This window comes from Octodon degus, unplaced genomic scaffold, assembly GCF_000260255.1.
Source record: "Octodon degus isolate 3935 unplaced genomic scaffold, OctDeg1.0 scaffold00031, whole genome shotgun sequence".
Taxonomy (NCBI): domain Eukaryota; kingdom Metazoa; phylum Chordata; class Mammalia; order Rodentia; family Octodontidae; genus Octodon; species Octodon degus.
The window spans coordinates 8648678-8659373 of NW_004524607.1; the positions used below are offsets into that span (position 1 = coordinate 8648678).

At 48.4% G+C, this 10696-nt stretch overlaps 1 protein-coding gene across 4 annotated transcripts in view; it reads left to right on the forward strand.

Moving 5' to 3' along the window:
- Elmo1 (engulfment and cell motility 1) overlaps positions 1–10696 on the forward strand; it is a 623184-nt gene that overhangs the window by 241088 nt on the left and 371400 nt on the right. For all 4 annotated transcript variants that reach the window (XM_023713447.1, XM_023713448.1, XM_023713449.1 and 1 more), the window contains 2 exons: positions 2573–2695; positions 4698–4829. In XM_023713447.1, the coding sequence (XP_023569215.1) occupies positions 2573–2695; positions 4698–4829 (255 nt within the window). The remainder of the gene's footprint in view (positions 1–2572; positions 2696–4697; positions 4830–10696) is intronic.

The following is a 10696-nucleotide window of genomic DNA, read 5'->3' on the forward strand; positions in this document are numbered from 1 at the left end:
AGGGAAGGAAAGAAATAAGAAAGCATTTGTAACTATGTGATTCCAAAGAAGAGTTCAGCAGGCTTACAATACACGTACACACACATACAAAATGCAAGTTGCATTATCATTCGGGTCTGGTGAAGCCAACAGATCAAGAGATCATGGCCATTGAAGATAAAGGAAGGCCGGCCAGATAGCTGAGCGGATTAAAGCGCCTGCTTAAGCAGACGCAGGGACTGGGGTTCGATCCCCAGCATGCCCTGTCAGTCCCATCCCGGGGCGCACTGAGACTGCAGTTGACACTGAGCATGGTGGTGCGTGCCTGTGATTCCAGCTCTTGGGAGGCTGAAAACAGGAGGATCACTGTGAGTCCAATTTGTGTAGTGAGACCCTGTAGACTCTGTACTAAATACATTACAAATAAATAAATAAATAAAAGCTGTTACTTGGAACTCCCATGGGAGGGGATGCCGTGCCACAGGGGCCACACGAGGAGGCACTGGCTGGTGTGGAGGAAGAGCAGCTGGAGGGCAATGTGGCCAGGAGTCTTCCTGTAGTTTTCCAGGGAAGGAATGCTTGGGTCCAGAGAGCTACCTAAGCAGGTTGAGGACTGGCCAATTTGAATAACTACAGTGGCTGCTGGGTTGTATGCCGTCTTGGTGTCTGGTACATAGTTCTGGGTGACTAGAGAGGAAGTGGTGGTCTGAGCCCTAGCCATTTGCTTGTGGAAGAAGTTCCTTGTTATCTCCAAAAACTGCCTTGGCCTGGAAGGGACCAACAAAGTGTCCTACATCAAAACACCAGCAACACCATGTGGTGTGCAGGCATAGGAGCATTCTCTCTCTCTCTCTCTCTCTCTCTCTCTCTCTCTCTCTCTCTCTCATTCAAGGAAGCCATTAACAATGAAAAACTTTATAAGAGCAAATGAATGAAATATTCCAGAACCCAGGACTGGTTATGATTAAGTTTGATTTTAAACCTCGGGACTGTCAAGGATGAAGAGAAACACAAGTGCGATTTCCACTGTTTGAGAAAGAGATGTCTCTGTTGCTTGGGAATGTTAAATGTAGCCATCAGCCTCCATGGAATTCTGAAATATGTATGAGCATCCTGAGAGGGTCTATATCAAATTATGTTTTTATGCCAAGTGCAGAAGAATGCACGAGAGATCATTCTTTCGGTTGGCTCTCAGAAAGACTAGAAGCTGCAGTATCAAAGTGTCCTCCAGTGAAGGGCTAGCAGGTGGAAGATGAAGGGGTAGAAGTAATGAGTCAAGGAGGTCTTACCCTGTGTGGTGGTTGAGATTAGAACATCCCCAGGAATGCGTAATTACAGCCTTCCTGTCACAAAGATCAGTTTGATTTGATGGCATTGCTGTTATGGGACTTTGATGGCTAGAAGTTCAAGGTTGATTCTCTCTGTCCTCATCTTAGGATGCAGATACTTTTGCAATTATTCATAAAATAGATGTTCATGCACTTGAAATATGAAATGTGTATTAAAAAGCTCACATTCTATTCTGAGAATAGAGGGGATGGGGTTTCAGTCCCTGCCTTCCCATTATCTGGCTTCTCTTCTAGGGAGACCTGTGGTTCAGCCCCTTTATTATAACACTGTCTCTCTCCCTTCTCTTCCTCTTTGTTTTCTGGCCCCTCCTCCCTTAATCGGCTATCTGAGCAGGCCTCTGCCTGGTCAGGAGGCCCTCAGGGAGCATCCTGAGGACCTGGACTTCCTCTAGTCCTGGTTGTAAGATAACTTCTCCAAACTGGGGACTTCAGCATCGATGCGATGGTGAATAAACAAGTGCTGGTGAAAGCCCTTCCCAGACAGCCAGGCCTGGCTGGGTGGAGCACTTATGAAGTCAAGGACTTGAACACATGTCACCCCTTTGGCTCAGGGTTTGGCGTGTTTAAGGTACAACTGTGGTCTCTCCCAAGGGGCTGGACATGGGGCCAGAGTGTTGAAGAAGCAGGAGCTATTCCATTCCTATTGCAGTCTGGCCATGGTGAGGGCAGAGGCCAGGTGTCCAGTTTCCCACCACCCTCCTTATGTCTGCTCTGCATTCAGTCCCACTGCTACGGGACAGACCGTTGTTCCTCACGTAATCCCTTGAGGAAGCAGCATCCCAGCATTCGCTCCCTGCACTGTGAGAGAGCTCCTACAGTGGGCTTGCCATCAGGACACCAGCACTTCGCCTCCGCTTCTCAAACTTCCCCATGTGGAAGGGGACGGGCCACCTGGCAGGTAGCTCAGCTGACGGCAGAGCTGCTCCAGATCCGTGTGTACCACTGGACCCCCGTGGTCGCCAGGTGTGCCTTCCAAAAGCCCTCTTCGCACCCTTCTACACACAGTAGGTCTTTCCCTGGATGCTGGCCTTGAAACCATTAACCACACTGGGTGTTGGCCCGCTGAGGAGAGCGCCAAGACGGCATGAGCCCAGGCTTTTCTTCCCTGCTCTCTCTCCTTCTGGCTCTGCATGTAAGATGCTGAGCTTCTACTTGGCATCACCGTGAGGGTGCGCTGTAGCTGCCTGGTTTGTCTTTTGTTCTTCATTCATGTTTCTAAGTGTCACTTGTGAACGTCTCCCCAGCACGTCATCCGCGCACAGCGAGCCATCAACAACGAGATGGCGCACCAACTCTACGTCCTGCAAGTGCTTACCTTCAACCTCTTGGAAGACAGGATGATGACCAAGATGGACCCTCAGGACCAGGTGGGCGTGCCACAGCTGTGTGTGTGTGTGGGGGGGGGCGCGAGAGCACCTTGAGTTCTGGATGAGCCTGTGGCTGTGTGTCATCATCTCAAAACTTAGGGACACAGCTTGACTTATTTATTTATTTGTATTTTAGTACAGAGTCTACAGGGTCTCACTCCATAGATCAGACTCACAGTGACCCACCTGTGTTCAGCCTCTCAAGAGCTGGGATTACAGGCATTTGCCACCACACCCAGTCTGAACTGCAGTCTCAGCGCACCCCTGGTTGAGGGGGCAAACCCTGGCCTCTGCACCTGCCTAAGCAGGCGCTTTAATCCGCTGAGCTCTTTGGCCAGCTCAGGGACACAACTTTAGAATTTAGGTGAATCTAGGAACAGAAAACAAACTGAATGGCTCCTCCTGTTCATTGGGCCCTGAACACAAGCATGTTTTCCCTTTGTTAGATAAGATGGCTTGATAGCCCATGGCTGCAGGTCTTGGCTCTTGGCCACAATTCTTTCCATGGAGATAATTTTGAGGGCAGGCTCCCAGCCCATGAGGCCCTGGGGTAGTGCTGTATGGTTGATGATTCTGCCGGAGGGGAGGGGTTTCCATGCTCCAGCAGCCCATGCTGAAGGTGGTTCCCCATTGAACCTGATTCTGGGCACCATTTTGGTTGGTTGTTTGTTTGCTGTCCTTCCCGGCTGGGTCACTGGTGGTCATGTGTGAAAAGTGACGTCTCCATCCGGAAGGCATGGGGAGGGGGACACTGCTGTGTAGGCGCAGAGTGAGAGAAAACAGCTGGGAACACTGCCCCTGCTGTAGCACATTTTCGGCTTAAACAGAGCTGCAGCTTTGGAAGGGAAAAGACTCATTATTGGCATGTGAGGGCCTGATGGGTTGCAGATGTGTCCTGCAGAGGCAGAGTGGGGGGCTGCAGCAACGCGCCCATCGTGGAGCGAGGCCTGTGGTCAGGGACAGCAGAGAGGTCTGCAAAACCAGCAGCTGCACCGCAGTGTTCGGAAGGCCACGTGTGGTCACCCCAGGGAGACAAAGATCACATGTTCCAGCCCAGCCTGGGCAACTTAGTGACCCAGCAAGACGTTTCCTTAAAATAAATAAATAAATAAATAAATAGATTAATTAGTTAATTAACTAATAAAGAGAAGTTGGAGACATAGCTGAGTGCAAAGCTCTGGGTTCCCTCAACAAGGGAGCAAACAAACAAACACACCAGAATTTCCGTGTCCCTTAAGCAGTAACTCCCCATGTGGCCCCTGTCCTCGGCCCGGGCAGCCAGCATTCTGCTTTCAGTTTCTGCGCATGTGACTGTTGTAGGGCACTCCAATGAGTGCAGCAAGTCTGGCTCATTTCCCTTCCATAATACTTTGGAGGTTCACCCAGGTGGTATCACATGCCAGAATGTGCCCCCTTCAGAAACAGCACCCACTGCACTTCTGAGCCATGTTTTGTTTATCCATTTATCCGTGAATGGACACTTGCGTGCTTTCCACCTTTTGCTCTTCCTTTTATTTTTTATCATCATAGTTTCCATGAAGTCATTCCCTAGTGCAGAAAAGCATCCCTGGAAACATGAACGCTGCTCCGGAACCCTGAGCACCTCCAAGAGTCTCCCCAGCCTTGGATCCCACCCTTCTGTGGCATCTGGGATTCTCATTTGGATCTGCCCTGGGCAATAGATTTTAGCACTGCAGAAACCTAGACTGTGAGGTCTACCCTGGTTGGCAGCCGGGAGAGTGCAGGAGTGACAGCCTTTTGCAGAGCCTGACTTAGAAAGCTGCTTGCTTTGTATCTGTTTTTCTCTTGCTCCAGGGCAGTGATTCATTTAGGCCCAGGGAAGAGGGAGACCCTGTCACAGTGCACAATGAAAGCCTCTCTCTCTCTCTCTCTCTCTCTCTCTCTCTCTCTCTCTCTCTCTCTCTCTGTCTCCCTCCCTCCCTCTCTGTCCCCCTTCCTCCTTCTCTCTCTCTCCCCTCCCCCTCTTCACTAACTCCTTCAGGCTCAGAGGGACATCATATTTGAACTTCGAAGAATTGCTTTTGATGCGGAGTCTGAACCGAATAACAGCAGTGGAAGCATGGAGAAGCGCAAGTCCATGTACACCCGGGATTATAAGAAACTTGGCTTCGTTGTAAGTAAGCGGCTCGGGGCCTGGATGCGGGTTCCTTGCAGCCTCCTGGGGGCTGACCTCAACCACGGCCAGCGTGTGGTCCTCTTGCGCTTTAAAGAATAGTTTCCACATGTCCAGATGTTTAGCTGGTTTAAACAGGATCACGTGAAAATCTGTTTTGGCTACAGCACGATGGAAGAATTTACACAAGTGTGACTAATCCCGCCTTTGTTTATTCAGCTCTGATTTGGCGTAAAGCAGAGCAGTGGGCCTAGCGCGCGCACTTAGCCTTTGCGGCTCTGCTCAGTAAGGTCTGAGTTCAAGGGAGGCTGTTGGTGCTGGGCAGAGCCTCACTCCCGGGCTAGCGATCTGGCGATTACAGATCAAGAACAAACTCAGTCCCCCAGAATTTCATCATGATAAGATGTATTTACATTTGCCTGACGCTTGCTTTCTCCCAATGCTAGTCAGTTGTCACCTAGCTTTTCTGTTTTGTGTTTTCAGTTTGCAAATAAGAACACAGCTTGTCCTGACTATAACCCACTCCTCTATGTTTCTCCTGTATGTTCTTCCCTTTATCGCCATCGCCTGTGGCCTGCAGCCGACCTCAGATTCTGCAGGTGTAAAATGGAGTTTCTCTTTCGCCCTTCACCATAAATGATGCTAATAAGGTTTGGGCTTCAGCGATTCGAAATCACTAGTCATTCTTTTGTAATTCCAAATACTCCTTCTTGGAAAGCAGTATAAACAACACACACATGTATTCATTATTTCATAATTTTGAATATTTCATCGTGGAAAACAACGTAAACTATATACACATACACGAAGATACACGAGCGTGTCTGCATCGGCGTTAATACTTACCTTTAATTTGGCAAATGACAGTACAGTGCTTTGTGTGCTATTCCAGAAGGGTTGTCTCTTGGGAATTTTCCCTGAAATGACAGTTTTCTTTGAAACTTTCCTTGATGATATTTCTACATCAGAGAATCGGCATCATTTCTTATTACTGAGAATTCACTACTTGGAAGCCTTGGGGCTTATTGAACCACACCCTCTTCCTGAATGCATCATTGTTTTGAAACTATTAATAAATCTGTAGTTAGCATCTTCATTATAGATTAGCTTGGCATTCTGCATATCCACAACCACAGTACTCGGATGTACTTGTTTAGCTATAATTTCTGTGGTAGGTATCTTCAAGGCTTCTGATACTGTCTCATGGCTGCCCATAAGCATTCAATGATTTTCACTTTAACTAGCAGTAGGTCAGACTGATCACTTTAAAAAAAAATCTCTTCAGCAGCGTCTCCTAAAAAAAAAAAAGGAAATTATTTGTTGTTAAAGCCGTAGTTTCAAGATGTCATTTCTAATGAGAGTACTTGTTGACTACCTACTGAGCCCTGTAGCTTGCTTTAAGAAGCTGATCTGACATCATTTTATACCCTGTCACCCCATAGTTTGACCTTGATATTCTATTGGATCTTGAATTTTTAACATTTTGGTAGAAAGTGTTCTGACTGATGGATCAGGTAAGAATGTCCTTCACCTAGTGTGTCCTTAGTCGGAGACATACAACCTGCTCACAGCCCAGGGACAGAGGTGGGGAGAGGTAGGGGAATACCACGCCCCCTGCCTGCCCCTCAGTGCCTCTGCTGCCCACAGTGTGCTGACCAAGCCTTGCACAGCCACCCCACCCCTCTCATCATCCTGGGATGGAGCCGAGCCACCCTAGGGTCCCCCGTGCTCACGCACTGTCACCGGTGCCTCGGTCTCTTTTGAACAATGTGGAAAATGCAAACCCAGTGCTCTCGAGCTTGGCCTCCAGGATTCCCTGTGTCTCTACCCCGGGTCTTGGTGGCTTTCATGAGGACTTCTAGGTCCCAGCTGTAGGTGTGGAGGGGCAGAGTGGGGAGAGGGCCTGGAAAATGAGCCCTCAGTGAGGTGGGGTCGTTCCAGGCCCTGCGTCCCCGTGCATGTTCTGCTGACTTGAAGCAGCTCCTTTTTAATTTCAGGCGGTCTTCATGCAGATTGTTAGGCTGTTCTGTGAGTTAAGATCTGAGTCATTTTCCTCAGCGTACTCTGACTGTCTTAACATCACTGTGAGCTCCTTGCACACTTTAGAATCAGGGCGCCTTTCTCTGTCTTTATTTTCTGCATCGGGAGAGCGTGCTGCGCCATGAAGACCTTCTGCAGAATCATGCAGGCTTTTCCCGGGATAGTAAATGATATGTGTTTTTCAAAGCCTTTAGAATTTCTGAGGCTCACCCTTCCACAGGGGCATGAAAAGTTACTTTAGAAAGAAGCCAAGATGTCAAACAGAGGACAACCAAAAGGGAGCATCAGTTTCCTTTATTTTTTTTTCCTCCTGTGGTTCTTTTTCAGTTTTTGGGTTTAGAGAACGTCCTTGGCACCTCCTCGAAGGCCACAGTCTTGCATCAGCGAATTGAGAAGTTGGAGAGACTGTCGAGTCATGATTTCTATGCTGGCAAGGAGCCAAGGACTTTGACAAGTACTTTCACTTTTGAGTACCCAGCCAGGCAGAAATCCACAAGCCTGGGTGCTGAGACTCACGAGGTTACTGCGCCACCTACAGACCATTCGGAGAAACACTGAGCAGCCACCCAGCCCAGAGAGCAGGCACTGTCTCCATGCTGTGGGCAGACCTGAGTGGGATTCTGGGCCTGCTTCCAGGTCGCCTCCCCTGTTGAAGTCCTTACTGAACATTTAAGGTGTATGGGCATCATATTCTCAGCTACAAAACTGGGTAGTGGCTGTTCTCTTTCAATCTTGTCCAGGACACTGTCAGGTCATGGGCTAGGGACTAGCACTGTGCTTAGAACCAGGTTGGCCCTGAGTGACAGAGGAGTCCCTTGCTTTCCTGCAGAGAGCTCACACCATGGAAATCACAGGGAGGTGTGGGAGACCCTCAAAGTAGGAGATGCCGTTGCTCCACCAGAGCAAGGAGAGCAGGTCCTTGAAGGTAGATGAGCCACGACACCTGCACAAGGCCGATGGGTCTCACATGCCTGCTCAACACCACTTCCCAACTGAGCAGGTTTTTGTGATAAAATAATTCCCAACTCTCCGTCTGCAATGGCTAAGTGGCTTGTGTGTTAGTCATAGAAGAAGGCACCTGCATTTAAAACAAAGCAGCTTAGTCTTGTAAGACCTGTTCCTTACCAATTCTCTGGTTGGAAAATGGACTGGCTTTTGTGGCTCCCTGGAGAAGGAGGGGCCAGGCTGGCCTGTGCCGATGAGACCTGCAGCTGCTAAGGAGGGGAGTGTGCGGGCCCCAGGGGCCGAAGACAGTGTCTCCTGTGGTGCGTGACTCCCAGTTCAGTCACTGTCCTCCACGGTACAGTGCCAGGACCTGAGAGTGGCTTTCATGCTCCGTGATGGTTGTGTTCCTGGCCTGCTTAGAATTTGCCACTGTCTTGATTTTCAATCTGCGCCTTCTCTGTTATCAAGTACAACATAAGCTCTTCCTTTCTCTTTTTCAAAAGATACTGTTTCCGAGCCATGCAATATCTGTTCACCTAAAACATTTTATAAATATCTCCTTTCGTCTGTTCAGATTTCTCCTCAAAACATGTCTCAAGATGTGAAGGCAGGAAAGCTGATGGAGCATAGGAAAATATTTCTGAGTAAAGATTTGTGTATGTTCAGATTTTAAGAGGAGCTGTGACGTCTCAGGTGACAGAAGATGACTATGCATAGTCATACACGTATAATTACATATACAGGGCTCAGTGTCATCATAATATATTTTCCCCACAACCCAGACAGCAAGGAAATAGGTGGCCTGCACACTGATATCTCCCTTCCTCCCGTTCCATCTCTACCCTGAGCCGCAGAGGGAGGCATCTTTGTGTTTTTGTTCAAGTGCTTCCAGGCTGCCCCGTCACAGAGAGTGCAGCACTGGGGCTGAACCTCAGCTCCAGATTCTGTTGTCCCCTGCAGTTTCTGCCTTCACCATTCGCAAGCTTAGGTATTTGGCTGAGTCCTTTCCAGTTTTCATCTCCATTTTTTTCCTCTCTTTGAAAATATCTTTTATTTATTTATGTATTTATTTATTTGGCACTAGATCTCCCGACACAGCTCAGACTCTTAGGGCTTCTCCTATCTCAGCCTCTCCAGTGCTGGAATTATAGACGGGCATCCACATGCTCTGTTTTGGTGGCCAGCATGGTGCGTCTGGGTTTCTCAGGCTGGCCAGCACAACATACAGTACCAGGGATGGAACCCAGGTCCTTGAGCTTGCCAGGCAGGTGCTTAGATTGCTGAGCTATCTCCCCAGCACTCTTCTCCATTTTCTTACCTCTCCAATGAAGAGCTAACACTAGCCTGTGCAGAGGAAGGTATTTGCTGCTTGAGAACTGCGCAAAGAAATGTGTGAGCTGTCGGTGCATCTGACTGCAGTCACTGCGATGTTAGGACCACTGTTACTGCTGTGTTAGGAGTACCAACTGGAACCCCAGGAAGCTGTGATGGGGACGGAAGGGGAATGTGGGGTTGTGGGTTACTGCGGGGGGGGGGGGGGGAAAGCACGGTCCCTAGTGGCATTTACAGACACAAGCACACTGAGCTGGGTCCTGTGCTCTAGGACAGAGATGGGGAGGGAAAGAGAGAGAGAAAGGCAGAGGAAGGGAGAGAGGTGGAGTCAGCTTGGGGAGTGGAGGACAGGTGTCAGAGGATTTTAACTCTGAAATGCACCATCATTCCTCATGTTCAGGCTTGCTCAGTACCCAGGTTCCAGGTGCAAATTCTTCTGAGCACCAAAGTCCACTTCGAAGCCCCAAATCCAAATTCAGAATGCTTTTGTGGTCATTCTCAATCTGATGCCTGGTGGCAGAAAATCTGGGATCTCCTCCACACCATAGCTCCCCAGCTGAAGTTGAACAAGGCAGCAGGAGGGTCCTTTCCTTCTATTTCAGCATTAGTGCCATCAGCAAGCACCTTTTCTCTATCCAGCCCAGGTCTCACTGGTCCTTTTTCTCTCCTTTCTAATGTTTCTGTCTAACCTAGCTGTGTGCCGAAATGCTGTCTCCCATTCTGAAGCATAAGGAGGCGTCATGGGCCTCACAGAGAAAATAGGACAAGGGTGTGTTAGAGACGCTTCATCCCCGCGAAGGGTAGCACCACTGGCTGCAAGTTGAAAGTAATGAATCACCAATATAGATTAAATAACATGTGTTTAAATACAAATGTGCTTAGAACAAGTCTACAGCTATTGACTGGCTGATCTAAATTTATCGACAAAAGCCTGGTGGAAGCCCACTGATGCACTGCCTCTGGGAACAGTGGTAGTAATTCATAGCTGTGGGTTTAAGCTTCACACAGAGCTTACAGAACACAGCTGCTACTGCCAAGAACTGGGAGAAGATGCAGCACTTGGAAATCTACAAGGAGCTGTGGGGCAGTGGGAAGCCTCGGAGACAGGACCACCCCAAAGGTCCAACGTGGTTAGCTGGGCAGGAAGAAGCCTGCTTCCAGTTGTTTGGCACTCTTGAGAGGATGGACCAAAGGATTTCTGCAGACCACTCAGCTCTACTCAGCTGGTGGCATTTCATGGGTAGAACATTGTGACTTACCGGGAATTTGTTCATTTATTTTACAGCCAGAAACTACCTTGAAACTGATGCTGGACTAAAATTTGGTACCCCCAAAATTTGGTGAATTTTCTTTTTCTTTTTTTTTCAAAGTTTTATTGATAAACAGATAGCAATGAGACAGTTTCAAATCAAATCGGAAGTACAGTTTCAACAAATAATACCCTGCATATATTCTTCTTAGTGGTTAATTGCTGTATAAGATGCAGACTTGTGATCCTATTTACAAACACCATTAGAACAAGTCATTCTATTCATTAAGAGAATGCAACT